Source organism: Marmota marmota, unplaced genomic scaffold (assembly GCF_001458135.2).
Source record: "Marmota marmota marmota unplaced genomic scaffold, marMar, whole genome shotgun sequence".
Classification (NCBI taxonomy): Eukaryota; Metazoa; Chordata; class Mammalia; order Rodentia; family Sciuridae; genus Marmota; species Marmota marmota.
Genome location: NW_026000026.1, coordinates 70,188,332 through 70,202,006, shown reverse-complemented (window position 1 = coordinate 70,202,006; position 13,675 = coordinate 70,188,332). Strand labels below are relative to the sequence as shown.

The following is a 13,675-nucleotide window of genomic DNA, read 5'->3' as shown; positions in this document are numbered from 1 at the left end:
CTTAAAAATTCAAAAACATTACCCAGTCTGCCTCATATGGCTCTATTTTAAAAATTATGCATGCTTACAGAATTCTATATGGTTCATGAAAAAAGTTTCATAAACCACAAACATTTAAGAAATGGATTTTCACCATTTCCTCTTGCCCAAACTTATCTGACCATCGAGTTACAATAAGGAAATTTTAGTGGTATAGAAGGTCATTATCCTTAGAAAATTCATGCTGAAATGGGTGGAGGTGGAAAATCAATGTATGCAAGTTACTTCCAAATATTTCAGAGAAAACAAGGGTGTATTTGTTTTATACACACAAGCAAATGGCCTACACATTAATTGGTGAATCTAGATAAAGGATATATAGGTACTCACTATATGATTTCTTTAAGTATAAATTTTTCCATATAAAACTATGGGGAGGAAAGGGTGACTTAGAAAATTATTTAGCCACTCCTTGAAAAATCTGACCCATCCCAAAAAAAGGAATATTTGAAATTAATAGTTAATACATCTCATATTCACCATGTTATAGAAAATTCCTGAGATACAACTATCTTACTTTAAAGAAAGATTCTGACACTCACATTGCCCATGTACTCTGAGAGCAGGTCCTGCAGGGCCTGGCGGACAGCATTGCACTCTGCCACGATCCGCTCACGACGGTCATCACGTGTGCAGGACGAGTCAGCCATCAGGGCAGCTCCACTAATGATGCTTTCCAGGCGCTCCTCCAAGGAAGGCCTAAAGCGCTCTTCACTGAAGCTCAAGGGGTCCACTATGATTTGTTTCTGTCAAGAAAGTATTATTGAATATGAATGCTCATCTCTGTTCCCTTTACCATTCAAGGTAAGGGGAAGTGTTTAGGAATATCAAGATTTAATTCTAATACCTAATAGAAAGTTATTCTTCTTGGTAGCTAAAGGGCCATCCTATAAGTTGGTCTATAATAAATCACTTTTCAAAAAAGGCACTATCCAGCCAAGCAGTCTGGGTAAGGTATACCACAAATGCAAATACAACTGTATCATGTCCACACTACTTTTTCTAAACAGCTATAGGTCAGTCTGTATTAGTAATTCATATTATCAAATAAGAATTATAAGGAAAATAATTTATCTTTCTTACATTCAAAGTATAAAACTGCTACATGAGTAGCAAAATTGTTCTACACAAAAATATTTAAAAATAAAAACAAAATTTACTTCTGTCACCAAAATTTCAGAAAGAAATGCATTTATTAAAATTAATTTCCATCTACTTCTCTCCTTATACATCTAATCAAGATTTATAAACAATTTGGTCTCAAATGTATCCTATTATGTCTAAATTAGAAACTTTCCTCCTCAAAGACCACAAGTATGCACTAAGATAGCAAGAAGTATAATTGCTCCACTAAAAACAAATTGTTGTCATCTCCCCTTCCCTCCTGACTCCACTTAAACACAGTTTTGCCAGTGAGTGTGGTCTAAATACAAGTAAGCTACAGGTGCAAGTTCGATCATCTATGTCCCCACTTGATACAATTTACACTCACAACGGTAACCATCTGTGCAAATTACTTTGGGTTTAATTTTTCTTTATAAGGATTATGTCCTTATTAATTTCAATTTAAATGCCAATTTTTTTCCTACAAAAAGCTTGATCTTTTCAAATGAGTAAATATTTTTTCCTTTCCTTCCAAAGAAACCTCAGTTTTAAAATTGAACACGTAATACTTTAAATTTATTATTAATCCACACATTTTACTTAACCATTTTTCTTACCAAATTTGCATAACAGGATTTCTCTGATTAAAAACTGAATACAAAATACTTTCTGGCCAATAGAAATGAAGAATGGATGATCATAGAATTGTAATACAATCGTGGAGCCACAATGAGCCTCAGATCATTTAGGACAAACCCTCATTTACAAATGAAGAAACAGTGATTCTAAGAAATTAAGTGGTTTCTGCTATTATATTACAGATATTACTTAATAATTTAGGGTAAAATGTGACCCCTACTAACTTGAAAGAGATAAATACCTAATACTGTCAAACTGGAAGAGGAGAAAACAACAGTTCCAGTAAGTTATAGGTGCAGCCTAAGAGTTCCTTATAAATGGGTATTTTATTTCATGTTTAAGGGTCCAGGGTAAAATTTCAATTCTAATATCATGGTCTTTAGGCTTAACACTGCCTTCATGCTTCATGAAAAGACCATCCTAAATCAACCATGTACACCAGCAAGGATCAGTTACACAAGCCTAAAGGATAAGACAAAGCCTAAAGGATCAGACAAAGAAAACATTAAGGCAAAGAAAAAAATGTTAAAAACAAAATACACTCCCCTTGTATTGATTCTATATCCTGAATATTTCTATTCTGAAAGGACACTGGTTTCCTTTACCTTAATTTAAAAAAAAAGAAAAATTACCCCACCAATTGGGTTTAAAACAAAACAAAATACCCTTTAAAAAAAGAAATCTTAAACTGCTGCCATCTACTGGAAGCCATGAAGCAGTATGGGTAGGAATTAAAAACAAAACCCACCAAAGAAGTTAATGTCATATACACAGGGCTGTATATACACACAATATGTGGTATTATGCTAATTTCAAAATCTGCTTCCACTTGATTAAATTTTATGTTCATGATTCAAATTAAAGTTACTGAGAAGTACATCTAGGCAGACAAATAAGATTAAGATGGCAGCAGTCACTATGATATATCTGTATACCCCACTAGACCATGATCTCTTAGGGGACAAAACCTCTGCACACATTGCTGCTCTATTTCCAATATCTTCATGAATCTTCCAGAAGGTCAAAATCTTGGATCAAATGAACTAGATTCATATCCTCAATAAAGAATGATCTTGGGACTGGGGCTCATTGATAGAGTGCTTGCCTAGCATGTGTGAGGCACTGCGTTCAATTCTCAGCACCACATATAAATAAATGAATAAAATAAAAGTCCATCAACATCTGAAAAGAAAATTAAAAAATAAAAAAGAATGATCTCATAGCCGGGTGCAGTGTAACACATCCTTAATCCTAATGACTGAGGAGGCTGAGGCAGGAGGATCACAAGTTTGAGGCTTTCCTCAATAAGTAAGGGAGGCCCTCAGCAACTTAGTGAGACCTTATCTCAAAATAAAAAGGGCTGGAGGTCTGGGGTTGTAGCTCATTGGCAGAGCACTTGCCTAGCATGTGTGAGGCACTGGGTTGGATTCTCAGCACCGCATATAAATAAATGAATAAAATAAACGTCCATCAACAACTAAAAAAAAATTTTAAGTGGGGGGAGGGGAAGCTGGAGATGTAGCCCTTGGGTTTACTTCTCAGAACCAAAAAAAGGAAGAAAAAAAAAAAAAAGAAGAAGAATGACCCCATAGGAAATATACTTGTTGCAAAAAAGAATCCCGAAATCCAATCCAAGCTAAGAAAAAAGATAAATGCTTTAAATCAAGTTATGATTAAGTAGACTGATGATTCTTCTACTTATATCACAAATCTAAGTGTCATCTTTTGCATATTGGTGAGAGTCTGAAGTTTCCTCTCAAGTGTAACTTACATCAAAGTTATTGAGAGCATATGCCAATTCTCCTCCTCCTCCACCCTGATGCTGGGAGGCATCATCTGATGCAGTAGATTGGGCTGCATTGGAGATGCCTGAGACTGCCTGTTGAAGCTGCTTGTATATCAAATCCCGGTTGGCCTTATAGGCTGCGACATCCGGATGTTGTAGGCATGCCTGGGATGCAGTATAGAGGATCGGAACATTTTTCTGCAGGATTCCTCTAGCTGCGGCCATCTGATCACGATGGCCCACATCTTTCAGTTCCTACAAGAGTAAAATAAGAAAATGGAGCATTCTTTATGTGGGTTAGAGTCACATGAAAATTTGCTGGTACAGGCAGTAAAGTTAAGAGTTCTACCTATCAGACACATTACTTTCATTAACAATCTAACTTGAATTATTTTCATTAACAATCTGACTTGAAAGTTAAGCACAAAGGAACCAGTATGAGTTAATATGTTGTGTTTGGGCTTTAGAATCACAGAAATCTGGATTTAAATATCCTAGTCTACTTTTTCCTGGCTATTGTGACCTTATTTTACACTTTGTGCTCAGTTTCTCCCTCTGTAAAATATGAGCAGTAACAGAAGCTCTTTTGTTGTTTGGGGGAATAAATGGGATAATGCATGTAAAGCACCTAGCATAGCACAGTAAAAACATAATACTACTCAGCATCTTGATTATAATTATACATAGATATGTGTACCTATTCCAGCAAACCAAAATATAAAAATCATTTTGACACACATTTAAACAAAGTAAGATAATAAGGATTTGTTAAGTTACACAAGTCAATTAGAAGAGTTTGGGGGCGCTGGGGTTGTGGCTCAGCGGTAGAGTGCTCGCCTAGCATGTGCAAAGCCCTGGGTTCGATTCTTAGCACCACATAAAAATAAGTAAACAAAATAAAGGCATTGTGTCCAACTACAACTAAAAAGTAAATGTTTAAAAAAAAATAGAAGAGTTTGGGGAAATCTGAAGCAGAATAACATAGTTATATGTGAACTATGCGAAACCACCTAGGTGAGGATATACCCAGTTATTCTCACAAGTACAGAACTCCTCTCCCCTTTGATAACCCAAAGACTAAGACACAAGACACAGAACCCTAAAACACAGAACCAAACTTTCCTTACCCAATAAAATTCAGCAGTACACAAGTCATTAAATCATAAAGTTGAGGTTCATATGCTCCATTATTTTAATCCATGATTATAATATTCTGAATAGATATAGTCTTAAGTGAAAAATATCCTTTTCTATTTCCTGTACCCCATTATTGATCCAACAAAAGAATCTGAGGTTTCTGGCATCCGTACCACTGATGGTATCTACTGGGTAGGCTGAGAACATATGCAAAGCAACAGTTAAGTGATATCGACAATAAGCAAGACCAGAAGGGGGCATTTCTGTATCCCATTGTTACTGAAATTACTCAAAGAGGAAAAAAAAAAAAAAAGGTTCTTGGGCCGGCTGTGGTGGTACACACCTATAATTCCAGCAACTTGGAAGGATGAGGTAGGAGGACTGCAAGTTCAAAGCCAATTCAGCAACTCTGAGAGGCCCTAAGTAACTCAGCGAGACCCTGTCACTAAATAATGAAAGCGCTAATCAACTCAGTGAGACCCTGTCTCTAAATAAAATACAAAATAGGGCTGGGGATATGGCTCCGTGGTTGAGTGCCCCTGAGTTTCAATCTCTGGTACCCAAAAAATAAATTAGAATCCTGTGGTCTAGTTTAGCTTTCATGATTCCTCAACTTCACCAATCCAGTTATGATTCAAACCGACTCAGGAATAGCCAAACAGAAAACATAGAGGAAAGAACTCAAATTAACAATCCAGTCCATTCAATGACCAGGAAGTAGAAGCTATCTTCTCATCAGAGTATAATATTATTTCTACCCAAGTGAAAGTTTCTTCTTATTTCCCTATTTAACAAGATAAAATCATAGCCACAGATATATTTGATCACATCTCGTCTTGTATTCAAAAGATCATATTTACAGGTACAAAATAATATACCTGTTCAAATTTTTGGAAAAATAACCATGCAAAGCAGAGTTTATAGAAAGAAGAGGCATTAGGTTCTTCCAAATATCAAATAAGTTGTCCTTAGATGGGTGAATGAAATATGAACATTAAAACACTAAGTTCCTAGCATGCTGGAGACTCAGAGTTGACAGCATGACTCAGCATTGGTCCTCCTTACAGAAACCAAGGTTAATGTTAGCTCAATTTGAACTTTGCCATCACCTTTACACTTTGCTATGGTTTGAATGTATTCCTCCAAAAGTTTACATGTTGAAAACAATCTCCAAAATCATATGTTAATGCTATTTGCAGGTGAAGCTTTTGAGAGGTAATCAGGATTGAATGAGGTCATGAGGGTTTTAATAGGAGAGAAAAAGAGATCCAAGCTTTCTCTTGATAAGAGATACCTTCTTCCATGTTAGAATGCATCAAGAAAGCCCTCAGTAGATGCTGAGCAAATCAACTGGGACCAAGCTCTTGGATTTCTCTGCCCCCAGAACTACCAGCTAAATAAACATCTATTCATTGTAAATCACCCAGTATGTAGTATTCAGACACAACAGAAAATGTATTAAGATACCCTTACGGTCAAAGTAGAGCCTAGAGGCTAATAGAAATGCAACACTTCTAGTTAGCAAACAATATTTTAGCCCAAGAAAGTAACAAATTAGAGCCACACTTAGAATCCCACTCCAGGATAGATCTGCAGTATAGCAAGTAGTCTGTTTATACATTTGTTAAACAAATAATTATTAAGAAATACTAGGGCCTGGGTTGTGGTTCAGCAGTGCAGTGCTCACCTAGCATGTGTGACGCACTGGGTTTAATCCTCAGCACCACATATAAACAAATAAAATAAAGGTATTGTGTATGCCTACAATTAAAAAAAAAAAAAAAGAAAGAAAGAAGAAATACTAAGTCTAGGCAATGTTCTAGGCACTAGGGATTCTAGGAGCAATAAAACAGACAAAATCCCTGTTCTTAAGTGAGACAGCTTAGGATCAAATCCTAGATCCACTACTTACTAAGTGAAAAACCTTGCCAGATTACAGAACCTCTGTGTTACAGTTCCTTCATTTATAAAAATTAACATGTGAATAATTATAGTATCTGCCTATTTACTACTTTCTTAAGATTAAATTCATGGGGGCTGGGGATGTGGCTCAAGTGGTAGCGCGCTCGCCTGGCATGCGTGCGGCCCGGGTTCGATCCTCAGCACCACATACAAACAAAGATGTTGTGTCCACCGAAAAATAAATAAATAAATATTTTTAAAAAAAAAGATTAAATTCAGTTTGTGTTTATAAAGGATTTGTAATAGGGCTGAGGATGTAGCTCAGTGGTAGAGCACTTGCCTAGAATGCATGAGGCCTTAGCTTCAATCCCAAGCACTGCAAGGGGTGTGGGGGGGGATACCTTATAACAGTGCTTAGCACATAGTAAACACTTGCTTAGAGTTACTAATGAATAACTCTAACAAAATGTTTTATTCTAATATTATTGTCAACAATGTCATCATGACTACCATGCCATATCCAAAAACAAAAAAGGTAAATTCAGAAAGCACGTGGACCTTATGAGGTTTTCTTTAATAGGTAGCTGTTGTTAAATGATACTAGGGCAGTTAAGAGAGCCACACAGTCTTGAGGAAATACTCCCTTTTCCTGGACAAAGTGCCTACAAAGATGAAAGGCTCAATTAGGAAGCAAATTATCACATAACATTTCTGGGGAGAAAAGAAAAAGTCAAGTGAACACAGACCAATGGAAGCATACAGCAGAAAAAGAATTCTATTAGAAAACACAGTGTGAGAAAACATGACCAGTTATTGAAGGAAACTAGCGGATAGTATCCAAATGCAGCTGAATATGGAAATATCCAGAGTGAAGTTTCCAACAAGCTGGGCCCTTAAGATAAAATGAACAGAATTTTAATTCACAAGAAAAGAACTAGGAATACACATGAAGTATAGGAAAACCACAAGGCTATTAGGTCACTTAAGTCTGAAGGGACATGAGGCAGCAACAGTTACCAGAATCCAGGGTGCAGGAACCCAGGAACTTTGGATCTACCCAGGGCCACCAGCAGGTAGGGGGTCTATGAAAAACACCCCAACTTCACTCTCCTATCTCCTTTAACCTCCTGCTTATGCTCCCACTGGCCAAACCTAACCAGGAATAACAGGGCAAAAGGAGCCCATTGATGCATCCAGACATGGTAGATCCCAGGGCAGAAAATAGGGTGAACAATGATAAAAACCAGGATACTGAGGGACATATAGGCCTGTTGGGCATGTTGCCAGAGGATTAATATCTAGAATATATATAAAGAACTAAAAAAAAAAAAAAAAAACTAAACACAAAAAAACTCAAATAACCCAATTAATAAATGGGTAAACGAATTAAACAAACACTTCTCAAAAGAAATACAAATGGCCAAAAAAAAAAAAAAATCATGAAAAAATGTTCATCATTAGCAATTGTGGAAACGTAAATCAAAAACTACACTGAGACTTCATCTCTCACCTGACAGAACAGCAGTCATCAAGAATACAAACAATAATAAATGATGAAGAAAAAGAAACACCTTTACACTGGTGGTGGGATTGTAAATTAGTACAACCACTATGGAAATCAGTGTAAAGGTTCCTCAAAAGACTAGGCATGGAACTACTATATGACCCACCTATACCATTCCTCAATACTTATTCTAAGAATTAAAGTCACCATACTTTAGTGATACATCATAGCATCACAATTCATAATAGCCAAACTAGAGAACTAGTTTAGGTGTTCATCAACAGATAAATGGATAAAGAAAACATGACATATATACGCAATGGAGTTTTATTCAGCCATAAAGAAAAATGAAGTGTAATTTGCACAAAAACAGATGGAACTAGAGACCATTATGTTACATGAAATAAGCCAAACTCATAAGGTCAAGGGTTATATGTTTTCTCTCATATGTGGAAACTAGAGGGGGAAAAGATTTAAAAAAGGTGGTGGTAGGAATCTTAGGAAAATCAAAGGGAGATGAGTAGAGGAGAACAACTGGGGTTGGGAGACAAGGAAGGAGCGGGTAAGTGCTGGGGGAACAATCAAGGCCAAAATACACTGTTATATTGTGTGCAAGCATGAATGTGTAACAACAAATTCCACCATTATGTACAAATTATAATACACATAATATACAAAGGAAAAAACAGCATAGGTATGTATATATGTGCACATTTCAGATTCAGGGTAAGTTTATGAGGGCTTCTAGGTTGTTTGCACAAAGAGAGACATATAAAAAAAAATCTTTTATTCTCATCGGACACATTGATATATGCAAATATCACACTTAGAACATCTACACCCATCTAGCAACAGGTACACTAAAGATAACATGTTGAAAAAAATGTCCAGATTTTCTCAGCAAAAAAACAATCTGTGAGGTGAACAGAGAGCCTACCTACATCCTGGGAGCAAATCTTTCCCCCTCACACATCAGATAGAGCACTAATCTCTAGGGTATATAAAGAACTTAAAAAGCTAAGCACCGAAAAAACAAATAACCCAATCAATAAAGGGACCAAGGAGCTGAACAGATACTTCTTAGAAGAGGACATACAATCAATCAACAAATATATGAAAAAATGCTCATCATCTCTAGCAATCAGAGAAATGCAAATCAAAACTACTCTAAGATATCATCTCACTCCAGTCAGAATGTCAGCTATTATGAAGACAAACAACAATAAGTGTTGGCGAGGATGTGGGGAAAAAGGTACACTCATACATTGTTGGTGGGACTGCAAATTGGTGCAGCCAATATGGAAAGCAGTATGGAGATTCCTTGGAAATCTGGGAATGGAACCACCATTTGACCCAGCTATTCCTCTCCTCGGACTATACCCAAAGGACTTAAAAATAGCATACTACAGGGACACAGCCACATCAATGTTTACAGCAGCACAATTTACAATAGCTAAACTGTGGAAACAACCTAGATGCCCTTCAGTGATGAATGGTTAAAAAAAAAACGTGGCATATATACACAATGGAATTTTACTCAGCAATAAAATCATGGCATTTGCAGGTAAATGGATGGCGTTGGAGAAGATAATGCTAACTGAAGTTAGCGAATCCCAAAAAAACAAATGCCAAATGTTTTCTCTGATATAAGGAGACTGACTCAAAATGAGGTAGGGAGGGGGAATATGGGATGAATAGATGAATTCTAGATAGGGAAGACAGGAGGGAGGGAAAGGGAGGAGGTAGGGGATTAGCAAGGATGATGGAATGTGGTGGACATCATTATCCAAAGTACATTTATGAAGACACGAATTAGGTGTCAACCTACTTTATATACAGAGATATGAAAAATTGTTGTATATATGTGTAATAAGAATTGTAATACAAAAAAAACCCAAATATATACATAGACACGAATCAGCATGAACCTACTTTATACAAAGATATGAAAAATTGTGCTCTATATGTGTAATAAGAATTGTAACACATTCTGCTGCCGTGTATTTAAAAAAAATAAAACGATTACAATTTTTCAACTTTTAATAAAATATGTACTTTGTGTATATTTGTGCATAGGAAATGGACAAATGGTAACTTTAGTACTGCTTTCATTATGAACATTGTTTAGTGGAAGGGATAAGTTTGGTTTCTAAGCAATAGGTTTAGAAGAAAGTTGATTTTTAAGTGAGGAAAAAAAAAAACAAGTTAAAGTCAATAGGGTTTCCCTCATATTATTTCTTCTTTATTCTGTTTATGAGTAAAATCATACAGCACTCATCTTTCTGTGCCTAGTGTATTTCACTTAGCATAATGATCTCCTGTTAACACTATGCTATGCACATGACACTGTTTTGTTCTTTTTTATGATGGAGAGTATTAATCCATGTATATACTACATTTTCTTTATCAATTATTCATTTTACTGTTGGCTATTGTCAGTGAAAAAATACCCACCTCCTCTATTCAAGGAGTTAAGAGTTGGGTTTCCTGTACAGACAGTACAAGATATCCTAACTGATAAGAGTATTAGGTAATAATAACAATTCATCCTTTCAGAGATTGTTTTCTTTTAAATATGTTTTAGTTGTTGATAGACCTTTATTTTATTTACTTATTTATATAAGTGGTGCTGAGAAGCAAACCCAGCACCCCACACATGGTAGGCAAGCACTCTACCTCTGAGCCACAACTCCAGCCCCTCAGAGATTGCTTTAATATAAGAAAAGTAGTTGCTGGGTAGGGGGTGTGGCTTGGTGGTAGAACACTTGTCTAGAATACAGAAGGCACTGGGTTCAATCCTTAGCACCATCCTTGCGGCGGGGAAGTAGAGTAAGTTTCATCAGTACTTAGGGAGTTATAAAAGAGCTGGATGGCAATGCATGTATCCTCCTTGCAGAACACAAACCTAAAATACAAAGTATCCAACAGAAAAGACAGAGGAAGGATTTCAAAGACCCCAACAGCAAAAATACCAAACAGGTTGTGGAATTTGAAAAAAATGAGAATAATGATGCACATGCCACACACAACAAAAACTACTAGTAATGATTATAAGAGCCACTTTAAAAGTGATAATGCAGCAGGGAGGGTCTCAGATGTAGAGATAACTTTAATATGTTTTAACTTGTTTAGGTTTCCTAAAGATCTAAATTCTACTAATTCTACTAAAACTCACATTAATACTTGAACACATATAACAAAGGCCAATCACCTCCCCATATATATCTTCATTAAAAATGATAAACTACTTAAAATTTTCACAAAATTAAAATGAGAGAATAACATGAATACAACTTTATTATAATTATACTTCTGTTAAGAGCACAATACTGAACTGATACCTTAGATTAAATATTTTAATTAAACTGTATTAGCAGAGCAAGATAATGGTACCATCAGAAAACGTAGGCAAAATGGTTTTTCCCCACTAAATATAAACAATTTTAAAATATCCCCAAATAATGACTGTACCTGTTGTCTTTTAGCTGCCATAATGTTCAGCTTATCTACTTCAGGTTTCAGGGCTTTATACTGTATTCCTAAGTCTTGTTCATTGCCAGCATTCCTCAGTTTCAAGATACCATCTTCTACCTATAAAACACAACCCCAAAAAACAAAAGTTCTGACTTACAAGTCTATTGATAATATGTATGGTATGGTATCTGAGAATATTTTTTAATTCCTTTTAACAACTACTCAAAAGCAATTCAAAGTTAAATCTCTTGAGCTGCTATGGACCTCCTATTACATGGATGCTTTACAAAAGGTAGAAAGGACATATAGTAATATTGGTCTCTATCTAAAAGTGTACAATTTAATGTATCTTGGTTTTTCAATTCTACCAGTGCAAGGAAATGTTTAATCAGTACTGCAAAGAAGTCTAAACAATACCTTTGCTACAAGTTCTTCCTTAGAATCAAGACAACACTGGCTCATAGGAGGGCCCAGATCATATATACTTGAAAAAGTAGTAAGCATAAACTAAACAAAAACATGCATGGTCCATTTAGATAAACTTCAAAACCAAACTAAAACCTAAGAACTGATGAACTAAGAATGGCCAACATCAGCTTCACTATGATACACAAAGAACAAATTACAAACATAGGCCCATACTTACAACTTTCAGCTGAACAAGTAGTTTGTAGACATCTGCCATATCAGCCAAAATCAGCAGCCGGGTAACAGCAGAGAGCAAAGCTCGAGCTGCCCGAACCATATTGCCTCGCTTCACAGAAGAGCAGGGATCATCTGCAAACTCTCCTGCAGCACTCTTCATCAAATCTCCTGTTTTACAGAATGGGGGCAAAAAAAAAAAAACTCAGCAGGGATTAAAATGAAGGGCTGATCAATATTTTAAAAAATAGTCCAAACTCTATATTTCACACAAGATTTTAGTATAGGGGTCATTTCTGTTGCTTGCTCTTCTTTCTTAAGTAACAACTACCATTGAAACAAGCACCCTCATGTGGTACCAATGAAAGCAAAATATCCAAAAAGTGACTTGCACTATTATCAAAAGACTTAAAAATATTTCTTCCCTTTGATCTAATGATAATATGCTTTTTCAAAAAGCTATTACTAAAGAAGTGGAAAAAAAAAAACTGTAAGATTTGAAGGGGAGAGGAAAAAACACTAATCAAATGCAATCTACACCCACATCCACAGAATAATTCAGAAATACAACCACCACTAGGTATACCACCACACTTCCCTAACCATCCCAACTATCCAATTTCTACTTTCCTAACAAAGATTCTTTGATATCTGAAAATTCAGAGTTCAGTCACTGATTCTTTCATTTCTCTTATAGCAAAACACTGACAATAGGTCAAATGCTCAACAATAAGAAACTAGTTAAGTAAATTATGGTGAGGCTACAACTATTATAAAAATATTAGCATATGAAAAATGTAAAGGTTTATGATATAATCTTAAGCAGAAAAATATGAAATTCCAAATGTATGTAATCTGTGGCGTGTTTTTTTTTTTAAAGAAAAAACTGCAGTGAAAAGGCAACTAAGAGTTATTACTAGGTTACATTCTGCCTCTTAATATTATTTTGTACTTATGAAACCAGATTCTATAATAAACTGGTTATTGCATCTATAATTTTAAAAATTAAGCTTGAAACATAAAATAGACTTTATCATAGTTGTTAAGAATATCCAGGGCTGGGGATATATAGCTCAGTTGGTAAAGTACTTTGCCTCCCATGCGCAAGGCCCTGGGTTCAATCCCCAGCACCACAAAAAAAAAAAAAAAAAAGGAATATCCAGCAATAAGCTCAACTCACAAATAGCTAAACTATAGAAACACCTAAGGTGACCTTCAAAGAGATGAATGGATTTTTAAAAAGGGTGTGGGGGGGGGGGGACGTAAAATGGAATATTACGTCAGCCTTAAGGAAGAATGAAATTATGGCAGTTTGCCAGTAAATGGGATGGAAGCTGGTAGAATATCATGTTAATGGGCTGGGAGTTGTGGGTCAGCGGTAGAGCGCTCGCCTGAGTATGGGCAAGGCCCTGAGTTAGATTTCCGAGTGCCTTTAGAAAAGATACCAA

The 13,675-nt window shown here is 35.9% G+C and overlaps 1 protein-coding gene across 6 annotated transcripts in view; it reads right to left on the bottom strand.

Annotated features, from left to right (window-relative positions):
* Window positions 1–13,675, bottom strand: part of Ctnna1 (catenin alpha 1) — a 171,143-nt gene that overhangs the window by 96,188 nt on the left and 61,280 nt on the right. For all 6 annotated transcript variants that reach the window (XM_048811625.1, XM_015484649.2, XM_048811626.1 and 3 more), the window contains 4 exons: window positions 12,232–12,398; window positions 11,583–11,702; window positions 3,554–3,823; window positions 582–785 (listed from right to left, as the gene is read on the bottom strand). In XM_048811625.1, the coding sequence (XP_048667582.1) occupies window positions 582–785; window positions 3,554–3,823; window positions 11,583–11,702; window positions 12,232–12,398 (761 nt within the window). The remainder of the gene's footprint in view (window positions 1–581; window positions 786–3,553; window positions 3,824–11,582; window positions 11,703–12,231; window positions 12,399–13,675) is intronic.